Below are 25,586 nucleotides of genomic sequence, written 5' to 3'. Positions count from 1 at the left end.
CTCACGCGAACCTGCGTAATTTGCGCGCAGCCTTCCTCAAGAGACACTTGGGAGAATTGTACCTTTCACGGACTAAAGATACATGTTCCGTTTTCAGGTGAGCAGTGTTTATATTACGTCTGGCAATTTCTGTAGACATTTTAGCTAGCGTTCCCACAAGACGAGTTGAAATGTGGCCAATACGGCAATTTTCTGGGATATTTTGGGTTTTGTTTATCGACTCCGTTGATAAAATTCCTCCGTGCGGCCTACCAAGCACCAGGCTTTCCCTGGCATATTGTCCCCCGCCCATCACGGGCCTGCTGTGTTTCCAGTGAACTGAGTATGGTCATGGCTTTTATGTGGCTATTATGTGGCTTTWCTTCTTTTTTTTTCTTCCGTAAAAGTCAAACACTAAAGAATGGTGGAATTGTTTGAGTGGATGTGCCAAGTTCGATACTATCGACTTGGATACCGTGTGATGTAATTAGCTAGCTAGTTTGCGTAGCCTTTCCTGCTAACGTTAGCTAACTAGCTTTTCTGTTAAGCTATCTTGGCTTGGAAACATTGTCTTGATAGGGGATAAGATGGCTAGATAGATGGCCATGTTTGACTGTACAGTAACAGGTTCAGAAGTATATTAGCTATGCCACTTCTTTGTAATGGAAATACAAGTAATTGTTGACAAGTAAGTCGATTGGTAAAGATGACATGGATCACTCTGCCTGTGAAATGCTGAACTGTTCTTTTCCACATCTTCTAAACTAGCATTTTCATAGCTTTAGCGTCTAACTTTTTAGCAGTAACGTTACATCTTGGGCTACCACCTTCTAAACTAGTGGCATCAATCAATCTTGTTGTGGATCTAACTAACGTTAGCTGGTAAAATTGACCTCCCCATCCACGTGGGTTCTCGAAATAGTCACAGTAGTATTTCTACAGGGTTCTAATAATTCGCTATCAAATTGAGGGAAATCTGTAATATTGTGCTCAGAGCCATATCTGCGGATAAGGTCAGTCTGCTTGAGGAGCTTGCTAAGAAATCTGAAAATCTGACCAGAATATAACTATCTGAAATCCCATTTCTGACATTGTTTAAATAAAATATTTTTCTTGACGAAAAACAACATACTCGACTTGTTTCTTAAATCTTTCCATTTCTTGATGATCTCACCAAACCCTCTCCCGTACACAACAGTCAATATCCCGTTTATCTACATCTCTTGTTGCTCTCATATCCTCTCTGTCATCCATCCATATTTCTCGCTCCTATCTCTCTTACCCGCCTTCCTCTCTCACCTGCCTTCCTCTCTCTCTCCCGCCTTCCTTTCTCTCATCCCTAACTCCTTACTTCCTTTAATTTCTCTCTCCCTCCAGTCCCTTGATGAAGATTGTACCCTGGAGAAGGGGGAGGGGCTGGTAGAAGAAGAAGATGAGATTGACCAGTTTAATGACGACACCTTCGGAGATGGAGCCATCGGTGAGTCACAATTGCCCGTCACCCGACTAAAACATCCAAGACTATAATAACCTTGGGCCATTGGACGTCCCCTTTAGCCTTGTTAGGGAAATGCCCTCTGTCTAATCGCAAATACACCTCGCACACAATACAGTTTTGGAAACATTTGGAGAGTAACTTTCTCGAAAGCTATGTTTGAGAAACAAGCCCATAAAGAATAGGAAGTTCACGCATTGTAAAGTTGTATGTTTTTGAAGGACTGTCTCCGACAACAACAAAAAATCTTGGTCGACCTAGTCGTCTGTTCCTTCGACCAATCAATAAAATCAACTATATGTAKGCTACTGAGTTTGTCTAATGCTTTGAGCCCCCTGGGGGGGGGTGACAGTTCCTGACCCTCTTCCTCCAGCTGCGGCTAGCCTAAGCTGATTCTGCTGTTCCGCTGCTAATAGGCTACACCAGCGGTCGGCAACCTTTTCCATTTGGGGGTTTCAATTTATCTTGCCATTTCTACCGATCTGAGTGCCAGTTATGATTTTTTTATATATTTAATTTATAATAGTCTTCATATCTCAGTCATTATCATGTSATTAATCAAAATTCTAAAAGTAACTTCTATTGCCATTGTAAAAAATAGCCTAGATGAAGCCAACAAATAAAAACATTGCAGCCAGCAGGTAGAAAATATCCTGATCAAAATATATCTCCTATAAATCACATTGGCTACACATGGCCTGTCTCCAACGAACTTGAAACATTGTATTAACTTGGGTTGACCTGAAGCTGGCACTAGCAAACTTGCAACATTGAATAAAATATTCTGGACCCTCAGAGTTTCCTGCTCTGAACATGCACAAGGAATAAGAAGTAATCGGGTAGGCTTATTTTATGACGTTTCCACCGGAGCAGTCAATTTCTTTCCCCCTTTCATGTTGAGTGGTTATCRAAAGGGGGAGAGAGCTGGAAAGATTTTTGAAATGGGCTACGTTGGAGAACTATTGTCATTCTCAATGGATGTAAAAACAGACTTTRTTTACTTGCTGTTTGATGTTCCACAGTGGTGGTGAGTTACGATAATCAGAAATGCTATCAGATCCCCAAATGGGCACATTTTATAGGCCTACATTTAGGCACAGACCAGGTAGCCTAGGCCTACTTCAATGTATAACCGGGTACGTGTCCTTACTCAACATTGACAGGAGCGCTACAAACAAACGACCACTGAATAAAACAACTTGTTCCTCACAAGTTTTTCCTAGGTTGTGCGGTCCGCAGACTGTAATAATAATATATTGAATGCATTAACAGAAATTACTGTAACCAAACATAAACATTGTTGTTTAGAATGATGGTTACTAACGGTAAATGTACTACTGGTGATACTGGTGTGCCATCCCGGCGACCTCCGCAATGGATTAGTCCACTGAGACAGGCATGAATCAGACAATGTCCCATGCCATATTTTTTATTTTTTTTTGTCTGCTCAACCAAAAACATCTTGGTCGACCAACAGCCGATTGACCAAACAATCGACCAGTTGAGTAAATGGGGTGAGCCCTACTGTTTTGAGACTGTCAGAATGCAAGGCATATGGTTAGCTTAGCTATGTCTGTCTGTGTCTGTCGGTCGTTTGGTGGCATGAAAGACTAAGCCAACCACAAACTCTTCTCGTTCTGAATGACAAAGGCACAGAAGACGTTATCATTTACTGAAGCTCCAACGTGTTCTATTCTGCAGCAGAAGCAAACTCCTTTGTCGGCAACTCTTTCGCCCGGGCCCGTGTGTGTGTTAACGTTTAAGTGATACCGATTTATTGGGAGGACCAAAAAAAGCCGATAGCGATTAATCGGCCGATTTATAAAAAAAAAATATATATATATATATATATATATGTAATAATGACAATTACGACAGTACTGAATGAACACTTATTTTAACTTAATATAATACATCAATAAAATCAATTTAGCCTCAAATAAATAATGTAACATGTTCAATTTGGTTTAAATAATGCAAAAACAGTGTTGGAGAAGAAAGTAAAAGTGCAATTTGTGCCATGTATGAAAGCTAACGTTTAAGTTCCTTGCTCAGAACATGAGAACATATGAAAGCTGGTGGTTCCTTTTAACATGAGTCTTCAATATTCCCAGGTAAGAAGTTTTAGGTTGTAGTTATTATAGTAATTATAGGACTACTTCTCTCTATACGATTTGTATTCCATATACCTTTGACTATTGGACGTTCTTATAGGCACTTTAGTATTGCCAGTGTAAGAGTATAGCTTCCATCCCTCTCCTCGCCGCTACCTGGGCTCGAACCAGGAACACATCGACAACAGCCACCCTCGAAGCAGCGTTACCCATGCAGAACAAGGGGAACAACTACTCCAAGTCTCAGAGCGAGTGACGTTTGAAACGCTATTAGCGCGCACCCTGCTAACTAGCTAGCCATTTCACATCGGTTACACCAGCCTAATCTCGGGAGTTGATAGGCTTGAAGTCATAAACAGCGCAATGCTTGAAGCATTGCGAAGAGCTGCTGGCAAAACGCACGAAAGTGCTGTTTGAATGAATGCTTACGAGCCTGCTGGTGCCTACCATCGCTGTCAGACTGCTCTATCAAATCATAGACTTAATTATAACATAATAACACACAGAAATACAAACCTTGGGTCATTAATATGGTCGAATCCGGAAACTATCATTTCGAAAACAAAACGTTAATTCTTTCAGTGAAATACGGAACCGTTCCGTATTTTATCTAACGGGCGGCATCCATAAGTCTAAATATTCCTGTTACATTACACAACCTTCAATGTTATGTCATAATTACGTAGAATTCTAGCAAATTAGTTTGCAATGAGCCAGGCGGCCCAAACTGTTGCATATACCCTGACTGCGTGCAATGAACGCAAGAGAAGTGACACAATTTCACCTGGTTAATATTGCCTGCTAACCTGGATTTCTTTTAGCTAAATATGCAGGTTTAAAAAATATATACTTCTGTGTATTGATTTTAAGAAAGGCATTGATGTTTATGGTTAGGTACACGTTGGAGTAACGACAGTCCTTTTTCGCGAATGCGCACCGCATCGATTATATGCAACGCAGGACACGCTAGATAAACTAGTAATATCATCAACCATATGTAGTTATAACTAGTGATTGTGATTGATGTATTGTTTTTTATAAGATAAGTTTAATGCTAGCTAGCAACTTACCTTGGCTTCTTACTGCATTCGAGTAACAGACAGGCTCCTCGTGAGGCAGGTGGTTAGAGCGTAGTTAACGGTAAGGTTGCAAGATTGAATCCCTGAGCTGACAAGGTAAAAATCTGAATATGGCAGTTAACCCACCGTACCTAGGCCGTCATTGAAAATAAGGATGTGTTCTTAACTGACTTGCCTAGTTAAATTAAGGTGTAAAAAAAAWTTGGGGGGCAAAATCAGCATCCGAAAATGCTGATTTCCGATTGTTATGAAAACGTGAAATCGGCCCTAATTAATCGGCCATTCCGATTAATCGGTCGACCTCTAATATGACTATTATTTCACACATTGGTATCTCTTCATTGTCTATAAAGAAAAGAATCTGAGCTGCATGCGATTGATCAAGTCAGAATATTGTGCGTAGTGTGTATATATAGTCTACCGAAATTGGTTCACTTATGCCCTAAAATAAACGTGTTCATATGGGCAGAATATCGTGTGAAATGTTTGGATGGTTAAAGGCCAACTTTTTTTTCTTTTTTTTTAAGCAGACACTCTGTAACATAACTAGCTAGCCTATAGAAATGGAAAGGTTGTGATTTAGTGTGCGTAGAACAGCTGGCTGGGGAACTGGTTTAAACCTGCCTTTGGGCTTACTATAGCTAGGCTTCTATCCAGTTTCTACGGTGTTGACAGAATAAATCCTACTGGGTTGGACAGTTTACTTGAACAATCTAATCTGTAAACATGCTAATAACAAATAAACCTAGGCTACATGACAAATACATTTCAATAGCAAAAAACAAAGCTCTTGCAACCTTTTTTATACCATTTTATTTCAATTTGCTCTAGAATCAAATGATCAATATAATAAAACTAGGCCTACAATATTATTTCCTTGAAACGTAGACTCAAACCGCATAAGTCTATACGTTGCATAGTAAGGCGCTGTGCAGATTGATTCATTTTCTGTTTTGACTATATTAGATATTCTGGACAGCGGCTTACTCGGGCCAAATCGCTTGAGGGCCTTGAACATGCTGTTTGTCAGCAACATACTGGATGTCTCTCTATAGATTGGAGGAGTGTTATTAGGCTACTAGTGATCGGAACCAATATGGAAAGTCTATCAATTGGCCGATAAGAAGCCCATGGAAACCTGAGGTGCTATCAGCGGGACAACGTTCTGACGGTGCGCTTAACGGTTGCTGGTTGTTTTCATGTGCTTCTGTGTGTCGCCTAGTCCACTGTGTGCAATTGTGTAGGCTATTGCGCCACACCCCGCGGTATTTTCCTTTACATTACTCAGGACATTTAGAATGACAACGAATGAGTTGTCTAGTGGGCTTATAAACAAAATGATCTGGTAATCCGGTTATGAAATGTCAAGACAAAGTTTTTGTCCTAAATTTATTCTTGTTAGAACCAATGTGTGTCTCCTTTGATGTCGATGAACAAATGGTGCGCAATCAAATTGTGCATGTGACTTGATTTAATTTGAATTATGTGATTAACCTGATGGTGAGAGCCCAGTAACAGATTGAATGTTGTAGTCCCCTTAAACATAGGTTATTGATACTTTGTCTCTAAAATCACAATGTTTCCATTTCTATAGTCATGAGTCTTTCTTTAAAAATTAAAACGTCGAAATGTCGGCCTTTAACCTTAATTTTTTTCTGCTTGAACTGTTGTATTTTCATAACTGATCAAAATATGGTATGTTGTAGCCTGTATATAATATTCTGGCCAAATGAACACTTAACTTAGGCCATATTAAGAACAGCTATATATGATTTAATGAAAAGCAGACACATTGTTTCAATTTTGAAAAAAATATTAGACTCAGGAACAGGCAATAGGCTACAGTTCGCTTAAGTTTCGCCGCCAAATAGGCCTACATGGAAATATGTGTACAAGGGTGTACGTACCTTCCACGAAAGCATCATTTACACTCTGCAACAAATATCCAAGCCTTTCGTGCATACAGTACATGCAGGATTTGTTGTAATTTAATTGAACCTTTATTTAACTAGGCAAGTCAGTTCAGAACAAATTCTTATTTACAATGACCGCCAAACCCACACGACGCTGGGCCAGGTGTGCGCTCCCCTCAGGGACTCCCAATCACGGCCCGGATGTGATACAGCCTGGATTCGAACCATGGACTGTAGTGATGCCTCTTGCACTGAGATGCAGTGCTTTAGACCGCTGCGCCACTCGGGAGCCAAGGATATGCATGTCTGTTTCTGCTTTAGCTAGCTTCAGTGCTGTGGTCATGGTAAAATCTCTGTTGTGACAAAGGAATTGCCTAAAGCAGAAACACACCTGCACCCAAGGTTCAATATAAATATTGTCCTTCATCTCATCGCTCACGTTACCATTCTCAGTTAAAATCCCCCGTTGTCAGTCAGTCTTTATTACCTGGATGACACCTGTAATAATGGAATTACTTATTACCTCCTACAGATGATGACTGGCAGGAGGAGCACAAGCGGCTCGCAGAGCTCGAAGAACGAAAGAACGACGGACTCGGAGGTTTGGGTCTAGGGGGACTAGGGATGAGGGGAATGGGAGGAGACTCCTCCACCGTTCAACTCCCTCCTCCTGCCAGTCGCGTCCCCCACCCGTCATCCCTCCCCCCACCACATCACTCCCTCTCTTCGATGCCCCCTCTGGGCCTGGAGGAGATGGGGGGAGGTGACTTAGCCGAGTCCCTTGCCATGTTGATTCTTGGGGCAGACCCGGCCATCGCCAGCGTGGGTGGTCCAGCCGGGCCTGGTGACCGGTCCACTGGTCTCCCTCCTCCCCCTTCCATGCCCCAGCAGCACCACCACCCCTCCCAGCTCCCTTCCCACCACCAGCTGACCCTGTCGGGGCTGCCCCCGGGCCCACTGCATCCCTCCCTGCTTAGCTACCAGCAGCATCAGCACCTCCTACGCCGAGGGGGGGCCCCCATGCCACAGGTGAGACAATGTAGTATACTCTACTGTAGTAACGCTGCAGATCAATGTGTCTTGTGCAGTGGTTTTCTAACCTCTCCTGGGGACCCCCAGCCCTTCCATGTATTTGATCTATGCCAGAGTTAAGCACACCGGATTCAACTTGTCAACTAAATAAAGGTCTTGACTAGGTGAATAAGGTGAGCTGGTTACGTCATCATTTTGAAATGTCTGGGGGTCCCAAAGGAGAGGTTTGGGAACCACTGATCTAGAATTCTGTAGCTCTATATGCTGCAGAACTACGTTATAGGGTTTGGAGAAGGAAAGATGTGCTGGTTCAATGAAGGACGAATATTATGCATCGCTAGTGGAGCGGCGCCTTCTGACACTTTCTCTTCCTCTGCCTCTCTCTTTCAGATGAACTCACACAATATCTGGGAGAACAACATGGGATTTGGGCCTGTGAGTGTCACCCCTGGGCTAATCACTCAAATGGAGGTAAGACACCTGCCTGTTTTGTAACAGAGATGTACTTCCTGAATTTGTCAAATAAGAACACTGCTTCTCGGTTGCAAACAGTTTAGCTACGTTGTGCCTTGCTGAATGTGGCCCTGTACTGTACATGAAAAACTATATAGCTGGCACATTTGCACTCTGAATGACTTAACAGGTTTGTTTAAAGCAATTTTATTAATTATTGATTGTAGACTTCGATCTAAAAGTTAAATTCTCTTCTTTCCAGGACAGTCCACTTTTGTCCATCATCAAAGAGGTGGGGCTGCCCAATCGGCCTCCGCCAGTTATGATCGAGGATGGGCGGGACTTGTCGGAAAGGGCCCCCCCGCCTCGCTCGTCCTCTCCCGTGATTGGAAGCCCACCAGTGAGGGCTGTGCCTATCGGGACTCCGCCCAAGCAGCCGATGAGTCATGCTATGAATCATCAGCAGCAGGTCAGTGAGAGAATTCTGCCCTTCCTCGTTTTAGTAATCATTATGGACTGTTATCTCATCTCTCTGTATGCAAAATACTCCCACTTATATTTAAAATAGTTATTTGCCCTTCTCAATGTAGTTTTCTTTAACATGGTATTATTCTGCAGAAGTAACTACTGTTATAGTGTTAGGACAGTAACCGAAAGGTTGCTGGATTGAATCCCTGAGCTGACAAGGTAAAAATGTCATTCTGCCCCTGAGCAAGGCAGTGTTCCCCGGGCGCCGAAGGGGGGTTGGGTTAAATGTGCAAGACACATTTCAGTTGAATGTATTCAGTTGTACAACTGACTAGGTATCCCCCTTTCCCTTTCATAGTTATTAGACCAGTGGTCTCAAACTTCCGGTTCACGTGTCACATCTGGTCCCTGAGTCACACTATGGAGGCCCACGGACATGGAGTTTGAAACCACTGTATTATACTATTAGTGATTGGTTATCATCCTGTTTCTGCCTCTACTCTCATCCTATCTGTTGAAAGCCAGAGTTAACCCTCTATCTGTGTACAGTTATAGGCAAATTAGTTGTATTGAGTCCCTCTCCTGTGTCTGTTGCAGATCCACCACCCCACCACCGTTCATGTGCGAGCCCCGGTCCACCACCAGCACCGCTACCCCCCTTCTTTCCCTGAGCGCATCTCCCCCAACACCCTCTTAAACATGGCTGTGAGTCCCCCTACCTCCCTCTCTCATTAGACTAGCTCTCCGGTCCTCCCTTGCTTTATTTGGTGGGGCATGTGACGTTGAGGAGTGTAAAGTTTTATTTGGGTTGTCTGAACTGTTGTGGTGTTTTTGACCAATTGTTGAATGAGGGTTGACTTTTCATGGTCAGTTACTTCCGTGAGGGTGGATATATAAATAAATAAATACAAAATATGAATTATTCCGTAGCAGCTACCTTGGTTTTGGCTGAATAACTTGGCTCATGGATGGACTCTCTAGCTCACTGCAGATGCAGGTTCCTGGTCAGTGTTGGTTCTGAGTTGGATTCTCTCTCTGTCTGTGTTAGAACTCTCCTCTGTGTCGTCCTCCGTTCCCGGCCGGCGTGGGCCCCGTTCTGTCCCAGATCCAACGTGCGCAGATGCTCAACTCTCAGGTGAGACTCAACCAGTGGTGACCCGTCATTCAGGTCAGGTGGGGCAGAGTTTAGCGTGTTGTTTTGGCATTAATGTGTCGCATATCAGTTTGCAAACAATGTAAAAAAAWATATATATATCATTGAGTTAATAAAGCTGCATACAAACATTGTCTCTTTTTTTCCTTTCTTGAGTAAGGCAACTCCAAAATGCTGGTGTTTCTGCCTAACTTAGTGCTTTCTGTTGTGGTGGGGCAGCCAGCGGAAAATATGGAGCGTAGGGGTTGGTAATGTTCTCTCGTTGCGCCGTGATTGGCTCAGTGTTCTGTCACTCATGGAGACACTATGTCACTACAAAATCTATGGGGACAGCTTGAAAATTCAAGCCCCTTGGATGCTGCCATAGGTACTAGAGGTCGACCGATAATGATTTTTCAACGGCGATACCGATTATTGGAGGACCCAAAAAAGCCGATACCGGTTAATCGGACAATTTTTTAACTTAATTTTTTTTAATWAAAAATAAAAAAATATATTTTGTAATAATGACAATTACAACAATACTGAATGAACACTTATTTTAACTTAATATAATACATCAATAAATCAATTTTGCCTCAAATAAATAATGTAACATGTTCAATTTGGTTTAAATAATGCAAAAACAAAGTGTTGGAGAAGAAAGTAAAAGTGCAATATGTGCCATGTAAGAAAGCTAACGTTTAAGTTCCTTGCTCAGAACATGAGAACATATGAAAGCTGGTGGTTCCTTTTAACATGAGACTTCAATATTCCAAGGTAAGATGTTTTAGGTTGTAGTTAATATAGTATTTATAGGACTATTTCGCTCTATACGATTTGTATTCCATATACCCTTTGACTATTGGATGTTCTTATAGGCACTTTAGTATTGCCAGTGTAACAGTATAGCTTCCGTCCCTCTCCTCGCTCCTACCTGGGCTCGAACCAGGAACACGTAGATAACAGCCACCTTCGAAGCAGCGTTACCCATGCAGAGCAAGGGGAACAACTACTCCAAGTCTCAGAGCGAGTGACGTTTGAAACGCTATTAGCGTGCACCCTGCTAACTAGCTAGCCATTTCACATTGGTTACACCAGCCTAATCTCGGGACTTGATAGGCTTGAAGTCATAAACAGCGCAATGCTTGAATCACAGTGAAAAGCTGCTGGCAAAACGCACGAAAGTGCTGTTTGAATGAATGCTTACGAGCCTGCTGCTGCCTACCATCGCTCAGTCAGACTGCTCTATCAAATCATAGACTTAATTATAACATGACACAAAAATACGAGCCTTTGGTCATTAATATGGTCGAATCCAGAAACTATCATTTCGAAAACAAAACGTTTATTATTATCGCATATAGCCTGACTCTGCGTGCAATGAACGCAAGAGAAGTGACACAATTTCACCTGGTTAATATTGCCTGCTAACCAGGATTTCTTTTAGCTAAATATGCTGGTTTAAAAAGATATACTTCTGTGTATTGATTTTAAGAAAGGCATTGATGTTTATGGTTAGGTACACGTTGGAGCAACGATAGTCCTTTTCCCGCGAATGCGCACCTCATCGATATATGCAACGCAGGACACGCTAGATAAACTAGTAATATCATCAACTAGTGATGATTGATTGTTTTTTATAAGATAAGTTTAATGCTAGCTAGCAACTTACCTTGGCTTCTTACTGCATTCACGTAACAGGCGGGCTCCTCGTGGAGTGCAATGAGAGGCAGGTGGTTAGAGCGTTGGACTAGTTAACTGTAAGGTTGCAAGATTGAATCCCCGAGCTGACAAGGTAAAAAATCTGTCGTTCTGCCCCAACAAGGCAGTTAACCCACCGTTCCTAGGCCGTCATTGAAAATAAGAACGTGTTCTTAACTGACTTGCCTAGTTAAATAGAGGTGTAAAAAAATAAATATATATACATTTGGCCAAATCGGTGTCCAAAAATCCCGATTTCCGATTGTTATGAAAACTTGAAATCGGCCATTCCGATTAATCGGTCGACCTCTAATAGGTATATTAGAAGTGCCTATCCCAAGAAGGCTCAAGGTCATTGGCCACATAAAATGACGTCAAATCACTTTATATCTACCGTACCTTTGATTGGACTGATCATGTCAACATCATACTTTCAAAATCATAGCTATCAAGCTAGCAGTCATCATGAATCAAGTCGACAACCTGCTGGCAAATCCTTGTCATTTGAAGAGTAAATATAGATCAAATGTATCGGTGCTCATCGGCAACTGGACATAAAGATTACACAACAAGTTGGAAATCGCAAAGCAATCACTAGCCTGCTATTCAGTGGAGTGGATGTGTGGTCCAAGTCTGGGTTTAAGGGTCTGTTTTCCAAGCTTCAAAGGACAACATTCAACATTGGCCATGCTGTCAATTCAACATGACTTCTGCCGCTTTCAAAACAACTGGAAATCTCAGGCTTCAGTGAGTTCAAGACAACTGGGAGCTCGGAAAAAACGAGTTCCCACTGGGCAAATACATTTTGAGCGGTCATCCAACTCGGAATTCCAAGTCGGGAACTCGGGCCTCTTTCTGGAGCTCGGCCTGAAGAGCACTAACATCATGATTCAACCTATTTTTTTCCCGAGTTCCCAGTTGTCTTGAAAGCACCATAAGTCCAGAGAATGCCAGACTTTGATGACATAATTTGCCCACCAAGGACCACCGTGCCACCTTCCTGTTCAAGTGAGCACAACAAGGTGAGTCAAATGTATTGTATGCTGCTGCATAAATTATGCAATATGCCAGGAAGATATGCATGCTGTAGCTAAGAAAGTAATACTAAGTGTATGTTGTGTAGTACGCTGTTAGTAGCCCATGTGCTTCACCCTAATAATTTGGTCCCCTTTCCCCTCATAATTTAGCCTACTATTCTGACTTGGTGGTGCAYATGTAGCCTATAGCCTGTTTTTGAGAAATGCCATCATCGAATATTGTATGAGTTTTCATTGTCTGCTTATATGCCCCCTTTATTTATCCTACGGTTCTGACTTGGTGTACAGGGAGAACACTGTAAGGACGGCCCATGTTCTGAATTCTGTCGCAGTACATTTCAAAAGTGCTGAACAAATAGTTATATTGACTACGTCCGTAGTCGCTCGCTCATTAATTTCTTAATCGAAATGACGGATTGCCTCTTATTCGCTCGTCGCCCCTTTATGCCATTGTACATCTCAATTGTCAGTAGAAACCACATTTGTTTACGCAAGTTAGCCAAATCAGCTAATGAGGCTGAAGGAACTGTTTCGCTGCCAGACAAGGCTTTGCTGATAGCCAGGTGTAACAGTGGTAAGGTGTTGAGACAGCTTTATTTAGGCCCTAACAGTTTGTGGGTACTGTTTGTCACTGTTATAGTCCAATGAATATATTGTGTTGTGGCTTTGCTGGTATGCATCTAAAAAAAAATGTTTTGGGAGTTTGCCCCACCAAGATTTACATGCTATGATTTGATTTAAACTCCACTGGACTAAACACTCACCTGTGTTCTCATCTGTACACCTGAATACACTCCCCTTGAGCCATCTCACTCAAATTAGGCTCCCCGGGGTTTATTCATTCATAAGTGCACACCGTAGCAAAAATTGTGGCAGCGGTAATTTGGTCCCTCCCCATTTCAGACCTTTTGCTTCCGTTTGGTGCGTAGGGAATACACMCCATTCACACTCCCTATGAGCAAAAATGATTCACATGTACAACATATCTATGAACTTGTATACATACTGTTATGTAAAATGGGTGTTTGCATAAACACATGTGGGGGAACATTTTGTCTGAAGAGAGAGCCTTGAATTGAATTCTCCTCTCACTCTATTTTGGTTGGTGCAGGTGACTGTGACCACCTCAGACCAATTGGCAGTACGCCCAGAACATTGCTCTGGGAACCAAAAGGAGTATCTCAGTTTCAAGGTCCCCGTTAAGAGAAGAAGCCTTGTCAGTCACATGCAGGAACCAATGTTAATAATGAATAATGGAAATCATGCTTATATAACTTGTTTGTATATAAGGACTGAAAGGAAACACCTTTTCAGAGTTTATCAAGCTTGGATTGGGTTTGTGAACTTCTCCTGGCGTGATAATAAAGATTGATTCATTTACGTTGAGTTTGAGTCCTTAGTGGTGAATTTCCACAACACACATTCAATGCCAGCCTCCCTTCCTTTCCTCTATCTATTTTTTTTCATTCCTTCTCTCGCTTTCTCCCCCTCTCAGGTTGCTGGCTTCCCCAGGGGCTGTCAGGGCCCACCGTTGCTGCCTGGCGGCGGAGGCTTCAGGCCCTTCTTCGGCCAGCCCCCTCCCCACAGGATGGGTCCCCACCACAACCACATACCCTGTCCCATCATCCGACACAACACCACGCACCTGCACCCCCAGCACCGCCGCATGCTCACCCAGAGGATGCAGAGTAGAGGAGGGTATGTAGACTGAAGTGTGTGTGTGTGTGTAAATAATTTGAGTTGTCCCAGCATCCACATGTCTCCTCCATATCCATCCACAGTACCGTTGCCATAAATTGCCTCACAAATTTCCTTGAATTGCAAATGCATTACATTCAACTAACCTGCAGCTGTGGAGCCTCTTTCTCACTTTGCCTCCCCTATCATCTCTCTCCCCAGTGAGCGTGGCGGGCGTGTGGGGGACTGGCGGAGCAGGGACCCCTATAGTAACTTGATGACCCAGAGGGAGAAGGAGTGGGTGGCCAAGATCCAGATGATGCAGCTGCAGAGCACTGATCCCTACCTCGATGACTACTACTACCAGGTTAGCACAGCCAAGTCAATGGAAAAAGTCACGGTCCTGTTCATTCGGCACCAAACGGAACAAAATGGACTGAAACGGAATGAGTACTTGGTCCAATAAGTAACACCCGTTTTTGTTTTCTGGTGCGAAATCTTTTAAAACGTTTTTTAATTTTTTATTCTGTGTGCCCTAATGAACATGAGCGAGTGTTGTATTCACTAGGCACCAATGGAAGAAAATGGGTTGAAACAGGGAATGACTACATAGACTTGGTCCAATTAACGCTCGTTGTCATTTTGTTGCAAAACGTTTTTCTACGGTGTTCCCTAATGAACACGACCCAGGTCAGTGCAGGGTTGTGTTCAGGGGGGTGTGAGGTTCTGAACAAGGCGGATAGAAATGTTAGTTATAAACCAGACACAACCTCTTGCAGAGATGCATGTCGGCTCTACACAGTCTGTTTCTATCAGATCGTTCCATCACCTTCTGTCCTACTGACCAACCTAGAATGGGATTAAATAAACATGTAATTTATGGAGCTGACACCAGTCCTTACATGGACAGAAAAGCATGTTGGTTCTACACATTGGTTCTACACATTGTATTTCTATCTGAACGCTACCAGCCTAGATGGACCAATAAGGAGGGAGCATGTCATAAACGAGATCAGGATGTATGCCAGGGAAACCACTGTTCCAATCCTGTCATTCAGATCCTTTATTRGTTCCACTTGGCTGTCTACCTCAGTCTAATCCCTGTTCACCTGCTTCTGGAGACCGATAGGTCTCACTGGCCTTTGTTAGAGTTTCACCTTTTTAACTGAGTGTTAATAAATAGTTTTAGTATGGATTACCCTAATACATTTTTATTGGATTTCTATGATAAGGAAACTTTTTCAGTAGTTGTTCCTGGCGGATTAAATGCACAGATGTGTAAATAAATGGACGCCAATTTTGTGTTGGCCGGCAGAATTACTTTGAGAAGATGGAGAAGAGGCAGGAGAGAGACAGAGACGGCGTGAGGAAGGAGCACACCACCAAACTCATCACCCCCCAGGTGGCCAAGCTGGAACACACCTACAGACCAGGTAATGCATTAATCATTATTAGAAAACTAGGATGATACATGTTCAATAACCTGGATCAAATAGTATATATTTGTTTCAGTTAAATGGCGTTTGGCACACTACCTGGTGTACCAAATGGGCAGGGTTAGCACTTTCGGGACTATTGCATTGGTTACTTTACACCAGGGAAGCTCAATCTAGTATTAGAAAGAAAACCAATACTATTTTAACCAAGGTCTAATTTTAAATGAATAATCATCACATCACCTTTGTGTGTTTTGAGGATGTATCTGTAACATACGTGTGTCTCGTTCCCCCCCCACAGTGCAGTTTGCAGGCTCACTGGGTAAGCTGACTGTGTCCAGCGTCAACAACCCCAGGAAAATGATCGACACAGTGGTGACCAGTCGCACTGATGATGAGGTACTTGCTACACACCAAATCTCTCCAAACTCCTGTGTCTCATGAGTTCTGCCATTCTATCTCCTGCTGTTTTGCATCTGACGTATGTTCCCTGTTCCTTATCACGCTTTGTTCTTATTATATTGTTTTTGTCTCGCTACTCCAGATGATACTGTCAGTTGTTCCTGCATTGATATGGAGACAGCCATAATAACTAATGTTGTCCTATTGTAGTAGAGTGGTTCCCAATCATTTTTGGGTACTGTACCCCTAAAAAACTTGCCTAAAGTACCCTCTTATGCACGTGCGACCACTGTGATTCCAAGATTGGATGTAAAATAGACTAAATTAGGTAGAATATCAATATTAGTCTGTCATTTTAACTGCAAATGATTATGTATTAGTATAATAATACTCTTACATTTTTTCCAGATAAATTATACAAATACAAAGATCCCATTTTATACACATACTCCCAATACATGTAACCTGTATTTATAGACTTGTGTATGACACATGAAGACTCTCCAGTCAATGAGGAAGTTTACGCTGTCTCTCACTCATAAGCTTTGTCAGTCTTGGGGGGCCGTGTGGCAACGGCAGTGATCGGGATTTTCTCCAAGTCGAGTCTGTTCTTGTATGTGGTCTTGATTAGGGTCATGGGTGAAAATCTSACTTCATATAAGCATGCAGAGTCAAAGGGCAGCAGTTCATTCTGTGTACATTTCCTTCTTCACACCAGAACAGTCATGTCTCTGAGTACCTCATCTTCAGGCCACGGTCTGAGGACACATACAGAAGATTTTCCTGCAGTCTGGTAGGACTGTTGTTGGTACTGTCAGTCATGAAAGGATTACTCACCCAGTCAAGTTTAGCAGACTTGTTTTCAATGTCAGGGAAGTAGGAGTTGAACTCATTTAGTTTGGCTAAATGTGAGCTTACTATTTGCACCATAGGAGCTCTGTCAACATCACCTGTTAATTTTTATTTATTTTTTTTTAAGTAGGTGTCAAGCTGCTGGAAACAGCTTCTATCCCCATCTTCACCTTTCTCTCCCAGAGTTTGGTCTACTTTATGAATCCACACACTTTGTCATACGTGTTTAGAATGCGTGTGTCTTTGCCTTGCCGAGTTCGATGCAGGTTGTTCAGTTTGCTGAACACATCAGCAAGGCGGGGTACACAGTCTGTGCCCTCCAACACGGACACAAGGGCTCAGACAGAAAATCACTTTGGCCCGCAGCTCAAAAAGCTTCTGTAGCGTTTTCCCGCTGGATAGCCAACGGACGTCGGTGTGAAGCAGTAAGCTGCTGGTACTCAGTCCCACTGTCACCGCGGAGCTTTCCTAACAGTCGGGGATTCATGGGACTGGACTGGATAAAGTGAATCACTTTCACTGCCTTTTTTGATAGTGAATGATAGCGATTTAATTCAACGTCCGGCTTGACTTTATGCGGGCAATTAATCCTTTCACTTTCCCAGTCATTGATGCYGCGACATCCGTGCGCACACATGTTCACAGGGTTTCTGAGAAAAGCTGTCAATGTGAAACTCATCCTGTAGTTCTCTCCGTTAGCTTCTCACCGGACCGAAGGTGCTCATTAATTTCCGRAATGTCTCTATCTCACAAACGCAAATCAACTGTGCTTCCCCACTGACATCCGTCCGTTCATCTAACTGCAGCTCAAATGAACTGGAATTTAACTTTCCCACCACTTGATCAACAATATCAATGCCCATACCATCGATTCTACAGCACACTGTTATCTGACAATAATACTGTCTTCAGTGCATCAGCTGCTGTCTTATCGATCGTAATTTCAGTGAGGATAACGGCAGCAGGCAAAATTAACTCCTCGGCTATAGTGAATGGCTTTTTTGAGTTGGCCACAAGTAACAACATGGCATATGAAGCCTTTCCAATGCTTTGGTCGCTTTCTTTCATTTTTCTCGACTTCTCTTAAATTTTGACCGCTTTGGAAAGCGTAAACTCTGGTCTTACCCACACAGGAAAGAGGCTTGGTACTGATGTGCTGTTGTAAATGGGCTGGTTTCAGGCTATTATTTGAGAGCACGTCGCCACAGAGGTTACAGGAGGTGACACCGACGAGGACATACTGTTCATGAAATTGACGCTTCTTTGACTTGTGAACTTTCTTTTTTCCACGGGTTCACTTGAGCTGGCGCTAGTGCTGCTACTGCTGATTGAAACAGTGCGTTTCAGCCATTGAGCCATAGCTAGTTTCTACTCAAAGCTAGCTGTTAGCTGAAATGGTGAGCCACTAGTGTGGAGCAGAGGGTCAACAGGCGGACCGAGGCCAGGGAGACCGAGCAATGCGCACCGAAGTTTAAAAARTAGGCCTATAAATATAAAATAAACTAGAGATTCCACASCAGTGACCTCAGTAAATGTTTTCCTGTCTATTAAGATTGAAATAACTTGAACATAAAAATATATATTCCTCAATTTTTTTTGCACATTTTTGTTACACATACCCCCAGTTGGGAAACACTGCAGARGTACATTATTATACACCTCTAACCGCTCCCTCTGTCCCACACAGGAGAAGAGAGAGAAACAGGTGTGGAATAAGAGACGGCAGATCCTCTACACTGTGGAGAAGGTAAAGACAAGGAACGGGAGAATGACCTGTCTCTACAGCTCTGTGGTTGTTTTGATGATGTTACCTTGATTTGAACTTCCTCTGCCTGTTATGAACCACCTGCAGTGCTCTCACTCTTAACATGTATTATATCTGTAGACACTCCATTATCTCTTTGTAACCATCTTGTGTTAGTATCTGCTAGCTAGTTACACAAGAAGGTACTATGTGCCTTAAAGTTAGTGATGCCTATAAAATTATTGGGAGCGTATATAGTGTGCAACTATCTTTATATTTTTTTACACATTTGTTACCAGTTACTACTACCTATATTCTCTATGAAACGCTGCACTATTTTTCGTGTTACCAGGTATCCCCCTAAAACACTCTCGAGAGATTTGCACTCTGGGGACCCTAACGCGATCTCCCTCCCGCTCTCTCTTTTTCTCCATCAGATGTACAGTCTGCTGCTGGAGGTGCAGGACTTTGAGAAGCGCTTCATGCAGACGCCGGAGGAGCAGAGAGAGGCCCTGCTGGAGCAGCACAAAACCCACACGCTGCAGCTCTACGCCTCCCTCAAGGAGAAGGAGTGGGACGACAGGTGAGACTGAGGGATGGGGTAGGTGAGGGGGGGGACAAGACCCACACTCTACAGCTCCYTCAAGGGGAAGGAGTGGGAAGACGAGGTGAGAAATCTTTTGGCCCCGRACTTGGGATGGTTAAAATGCATTAAGGTCTTGCAGGGCCTAGAGGTTGGCATGCTTTCTCTCTATATTCACCTAGTAATAGGCTACATATTGTTATTATGGTGTGAAAAAGCTGTGTAATACGATTTAGGAAATGTAAGTCATTACATTGTATTAGATGCAATAATTTTGTTTCTAAAGTATGTCAGTTTGAGAATAAAAAAATGTACATTTCAAAATAGGACGTTACCCCTTTAAGACTAATGCGTTCCAGAAAATAGATATCTATCTAGCTCCAGTAGGCTGGTCAAAACGAATGCTAGGTGTGTTTTTTTTGTAGCTTTCTTTTTACAGTCTATCATCAGCAGCCAGCAGTAGGTTCACTATTGAAGGTTTACGTTTGTAAATCACTTCCCTTAAAATAAATCAGCGCAACGAGTGGATTGACGAGCGCTGCTCTTTGCACACAGCCCGCGTGTGCTGTGTGAAGGCATCAACTCCTATTCTGCTCGAGCAGTTGTGACTTGMGGGAGTGTGGTGGTCCTTGAATGARCRGCCAATCATTTTACGTGTAGTTTTCGATAGTAAGACYGCRACAGAGCATGTAAAWGTTGAACTGGAACGCAAAAATGCGCTGAGAAGTTGACGAGATCCACTGGGCCGGCACATTTTTACTGGCCCCGGGGCAGCGGGCCATCGTTAACGTCAGAGCCTGGGAGAGGAAGGATGGAGGGGAACGTGGCTCCCTGAATTCCAAATTGACCCGTAGCTGCTCCTCTCTAGAGACTTGTGTAGATCTGAAGGGTTATGTTAGGTGTAAGAAATATGGTGGAAACTAGTCTAAAGAAGGACAGTTTTATTGCTTCAATCAGCACAACAGTTTTCAGCTGTGCTAACATAATTGCAAAAGGGTTTTCTAATCATCAATTAGCCTTTTAAAATGATAAACTTGGATTAGCTAACACAACGTGCCATTGGAACACAGGAGTGGTGGTTGCTGATAATGGGCCTCTGTATGCCTATTTAGCTATTCCACTCAAAATTAGCCATTTCCAGCTACAATAGTCATTTACAACATTCACAATGTCTACACTGTATTTCTAATCAATTTGTTATTTTAATGGACAAGAAATGTGCTTTTCTTTCAAAAACAAGGACATTTTTAAGTGACCSCAAACTTTTGAACGGTACATGATCGCCTAGGGTGAAGGGGTTAGGGAATGATTTGGAATTAGGGGGGAGGAGAGGGGGTGACATGACCCCCATACCCTGCATCTCTACCKCTCCCTCAGCGATCCAGCAGTCACTAATGTTCACTGTTAAGTTTCAGGTAGTCAACTTTTTTCCCTCTGGCACTATTTGGCGGAAACCCTAATTGTCCCGAAAAGCTTTGCTTCCCCCATCATTAATATTCACCACAGACTCACTCTCCTTCTCCTCCATCTGTCCCCCCCCCCCCCATCCTGCAGAGTGAGTGACGAGCAGTGTCTGTTGATCATGTCGGTGCGTAAGGGAAAGCGCCTCATCTCCAGGCTCATCCCTTTCCTGCCTCCGCTGCAGGCTGCCACCGTTGTCATGGGGATTGCCCGGAACCTGACCGCCYTGGCCAAGAAAGACAAACAGGACCAGGTATAGATAGGTGCACACATACACACACAGTTGGTTAGCGTCGGATCTTTATTGCAAAAATGTATTGTTCTCAATGAGATGCTCAAGCCCACASAGACAGACTCACCTACGTAGACGTATATAATGGTCATAAGTGGTCTATAATTGCTCATCCCATCTCCCCCAGGCGCTGTGCTGGTTGGTGGAGCCCGTTGCCGTGGTGATCTCTTCCCTATCTAGCGCCGCCCTCACAGACTTGCTGCAGGAGCTGCAAGGCAGCGAGGGTCAACTGTCCAAAGTGTTGCAAAATAAGGTACCTGCACTATGCAATCTGCCTGCTGTTAGAATGATGCAAAATAGTGCACCTATCTCTGTCCAGCAGTGATGATGGTTAAGGTTCAATGATGATAAATAAGGCCATGATGGCATGAAGTCAGGGCACTCACTTTCTGTCCCCATCTCTCCTTTTCTACCATCTCTCTTTCCTTTTCTCCTCTCTCCATCCTCCCAGTTTGGTGTGACGCTGCTTTACCTGATCCTGAGTGAAGGRGAGCGAATGCAAAGCTCCGACCTTAACTGTCAACTCATGGATGACAATCGATGGTGAGCACAGCCCTCCTTTTAGTAATTCAGAAACCTGTGTGGAAACCTGTGTGTTTTTTGATATGCAAAATTTTAAATGGTTGTTAGATTTTACATTTATCAATATTAGCTAGTATTGTTCCATCAGAAAGCTAAAAACAAGGTACCAGTAATAGCTAACGATGCATGGTCAATGTCTCCACTTAGTGACAGGGTTTGGAAACACACACCGCAACTACAAACCTATACATATTTTTTTTTAATGGACAAAACACTAAGGTTAGTTTATTGTGGTTGCAGTGTACTAACTCTCTCCACCTTGTCTGTGTCCTTTTGCTTCTCTCTCACAGGACAGAGTTGGTGTTCTCTGTGACCAGGGAGTTGCTCAACGTGCCCCCCTCGTCCCTGTCCCCTCCTCTCTTCACCCCTCCCAACCTGCTCTCTCTCTTCTCGCGCTACGTAGACCGACAGAGGCTGGAGCTGCTGCAGGAGAAGTTACAGTGAGTACAGTCTCACGTGTCCTTAGCCCACTTTCAATTCTCCCTGAAGTGTGCTGTTCCTCCCTCCCCATTCAATGATTTGAAAAGCATGGGGGGGTTGAACAAGTTCACATGCACAATGCCTTGCCGCTTTTTGATTACACTGTGTGGTAAGGTGCTGATGGTTGTCAGTTTGCGTCCCAGTTGGAGGTGGAATTTCAACTCTGTCACACACACTTCAGGAAGAATGAGGGCGGCAGTTAGCCTAGCGGATAAGAGCGTCTCCTAAACGACTAAAATGTAGAATGGGAGGAATTGGATTTAGGACACCACTTTCTTCTTTGACAACCTGATATTTACTTTTGTATCCCTATCTGTTCACTACTTTCACACAATAAACCCTCCTCCCTACCGTCTTTCTCAGGATCTCCGCATTGTCCAGGTAGAAGTGACTCCAGACATCAAGAAAACCCCAGTTGAAGTGTGTGCGTGCACTATTGTATGTGTGTGTGTGCAGAAGAGAGTAGGATGTCTACTGGGGTTGATGATGATGATTTTAATCCAGCAGAATCTCTTGTCAGTTTTTTCTTTGTCCATTAKGTGTGTATGGGGATGYGTGTGTGAGTGAGAGGGCTATGAACTGAGAGAAAATAAAATCAGCTTTTTTTTATTATCTTGTTAACGTTGATGCCTGTGATAAAACATMAAATTAAAAGTATTTCTATTGTATACAACTGTTTTGTGATGGTTTGTTTCACTCATCTCATTTGTGAAAGACTAGCAACCAACAAGGTGGAGCTGCCAGGGTCGTGGGTTCGATTCCCACAAAGGCCACATGAAAATGTATGCACTCTACTATAAATAGATTTGAATAGAAGGGAATGCTGAATTGCATATATTGTGTTAGTGTGTCACTTACACATGCATCGATGAGATTGTGTTGCAGGATTCCCAAAAATAGCAATACTTTTCCATCAGAGAAGCTGGAAATAAGATGCCTATAGACCACTTTCTGTGTTTGCAAACATTGCCACACTCGGGTGACTACTGTAAGTTTGGTGCAGAAGACGGGAGTTCTCATAGAACTGCTGCTGCAAAAAAAGCATGCATCTAACGTTACATGTTACTTATGAGTTCATTTCACACAACTTTTGGATTGTAATTGAATTTTAAGGCTTGTATGAATGTCCTGCAAATCAACTGCATTATACTTAAACACGTCAACTTCAACAAGTAAAATGTCTCGGGCTAACTTTTGCTACAGACTATGTCAATGAGCGTTAGAGTTCTAGCTAACAACTGCTACATCCAAAATAATTTAGCAAAGATCACCACCAAATATAACCTTAGTGACTGTTAAAACGACATTGTAAGCCTATGAGAACTCAAAAGTTATTTAGTTAAGAAGTAATAGAAACGTAATTATTGGCTGCGTTGAATGGTCGCCGATGGCGATGGCTTTCTTTATGTAGCCAAGTCGCGCGCTTCTGTGTGTCGTGTACTGAAAAGGGGCCTATGTCAGCCCATAAAGACAAACAGTACATGGTCAATGTCTCCACCTAGGGCATGTTTGGGAAATGCCCAGATGAGCCCCACATCGAGAAACGTTCACCAGAGTGCCCCGAAAGTGATATTCCAATAAAATCCGGTAAAAGTAGACTGCTATTTATTATTGGCTCTATTACGTAATTACAGCTTGGAGGCCTTTCAAACTGGTAAATAAGAAACAAACCTTATGAATACAACGAATTAGTGTAAAAGAATACAATTTAGGCGGGGTATTTAAGGTGCCTGTGAGTGCAAAGTTCTCAAAAAAAGCCAAGCTAGCTAATGAAATTGTCCAGCAATATTTAGCAGGTAAAAATATTAAAAGCATCGCCCGAACAGGGACTTGAACCCTGGACCCTCAGATTAAAAGTCTGATGCTCTACCGACTGAGCTATCCGGGCTCTGGCTTCAGAAAGACACGTATGTTATTTCAACGATTTCTAAACCTCTGTTCCAACCTTGTCTCATGGCCAGCTGTTCATTTAGTTACAATGTCAGCTAGCGCCATATTCGCTTGTTTCACTAAACAACATGTGATTCTTTCTCTATTGACAATGCGAAAGAGCTGTCCCTKTCTGTTCCATTCACTGCAAAACTCGTCTGTGGCAAGCTAAACTTAAAACTGTTTCAGATCTCGGCCACCTGCAAATGTCATTTGTTACTCAATGTATACTTTAATCACTTACAATGCACTCGACAATTATTTTAATTTTTTTGTGGAACTGAGTTGTTTATTGTATGTACACAAAAACAKCACTCGAAATCTACACTTGTCTTGCTTTACGTATGACGCGACCATTGTGACGTTAGTAACTAGTGTACACATAAAAGCTATGCCAAAAGCATCGTTACTACGCAAGGTTTTTCGGAACGCCGCAACGTTATATCAGCTAGCGCGTAACCTATCAACAGGTGGCTCCGTGGCGCAATGGATAGCGCATTGGACTTCTAGTCAAGCACTTGAGGAGTGATTCAAAGGTTGTGGGTTCGAGTCCCACCGGAGTCGCATCTTTTGCCCACGAGATTTTTTACTGTAGCGTAACCAGTACGGTCTTTATACTCCTCAGGACATATCAAACATAATTGTGATGTCTATACATTTCTCACGTCAAGTTTTTTACTTGATAAAACCATTTTTAATAGCATATATCTAAATAACATTGCAATAATAGTTAGTGTAGACCATTATAATCTAGGTAACAAATTACTTTGAAGGGTTTAAATTTGTTTGTCACGTCAATGTCCAAGGTAGACCTATTTCAATTCATGGGGATTAATGACGAACACTACTGAGTGGGGTGCATTTTTCCTTTAAGAACACTGCTTTAAACCTCCGTGAAAGGAGAGCACCACCCGGGTAAGGTGGACCCATAGTTTTAAAGAAAGGGATAAGCTAATATAGCCAGAAGGCTAATACATTATGAACAGTGTAAGCTAACATAACATTATAAAAAGTATAAATCCATACATAGGCAAGCATAAATTAGAACGTTAGCATTCCTGTTAGCATGCTATGTGGCTAATTACACTCGCATGCTAATATAAACAAGGCTATGGGAGCCGCCATCTTGGAATGGTCACATGACAATAATAACAACTGGAAGCGGCAGCCGTGGCCATTTTAAGCCTATATGTTTCAATGGCAAGGGTGTCACCACATATATAACATATAACATATTTGGTGTTACTAATTAGACAACAACCAAAGTAGGCCTACTTATTATAACTCAACCAAAAGTGTACAAAACAGGCGATGTAACATGGCATATTACATACAGGTGAAATACTAACCAAGTTATACTGGCTAACAGTTAGGTATAGTTGGCTAGTGACAATGTAATAAAGGGATTGTTACATATTGGGAACAGGAATATACAATATGTAGGCRAATATAACTTGAAGTAATAAAGGCACTCTGGCTCCTCAAAGTCCACTTACATGGGCAGTGAAGTACAAACACTAAGGAGTCCAGAGGTTGTAGGACAAAAGGTGTCCACAGGTGGAAGTCCTGGGATGGGAGAAGTCCTGAGGTGAAGGGCACAGCACAGATATACAGCATCTACTGGTGGAGACAGGTCAATGTAGCCTAATCGATACAAACCAGATAATTGCCTGCAGCTGATTGGCTAAATATGTCTGGCATCAGATTAATAGTTGCCCAGCAACATGGCAACCAATCAGAGG

General features: G+C 42.8%; 1 protein-coding gene and 2 non-coding genes across 3 annotated transcripts; 2 read left to right on the top strand and 1 right to left on the bottom strand.

The window, feature by feature from the left end:
* On the top strand, positions 1–22,458 carry patl1 (PAT1 homolog 1, processing body mRNA decay factor). Its single transcript, XM_023988326.2, has 18 exons — positions 1–97; positions 1,357–1,459; positions 7,113–7,609; positions 8,003–8,083; positions 8,328–8,534; positions 9,131–9,238; positions 9,582–9,668; positions 13,902–14,104; positions 14,306–14,450; positions 15,399–15,516; positions 15,821–15,918; positions 18,461–18,520; positions 18,955–19,100; positions 20,655–20,814; positions 20,981–21,106; positions 21,305–21,396; positions 21,726–21,875; positions 22,279–22,458. Exons 1-18 carry the CDS (start codon positions 83–85, stop codon positions 22,298–22,300), a joined length of 2,418 nt encoding a protein of 805 aa, XP_023844094.1. The 5' UTR covers positions 1–82; the 3' UTR covers positions 22,301–22,458.
* A 1,272-nt stretch (positions 22,459–23,730) lies between these two features.
* trnak-uuu (transfer RNA lysine (anticodon UUU)) lies at positions 23,731–23,803 on the bottom strand. The gene has a single exon. It is a non-coding gene; the product is annotated as a tRNA-Lys (tRNA).
* A 513-nt stretch (positions 23,804–24,316) lies between these two features.
* trnar-ucu (transfer RNA arginine (anticodon UCU)) lies at positions 24,317–24,408 on the top strand. The gene is given in 2 exon segments: positions 24,317–24,353; positions 24,373–24,408. It is a non-coding gene; the product is annotated as a tRNA-Arg (tRNA).
* The last annotated feature ends 1,178 nt before the right edge of the window (positions 24,409–25,586 follow it).

This window comes from Salvelinus sp. IW2-2015, linkage group LG1 (genome assembly GCF_002910315.2).
Source record: "Salvelinus sp. IW2-2015 linkage group LG1, ASM291031v2, whole genome shotgun sequence".
Taxonomy (NCBI): Eukaryota; Metazoa; Chordata; class Actinopteri; order Salmoniformes; family Salmonidae; genus Salvelinus; species Salvelinus sp. IW2-2015.
This window is presented reverse-complemented; position numbering and strand designations above follow the sequence as displayed.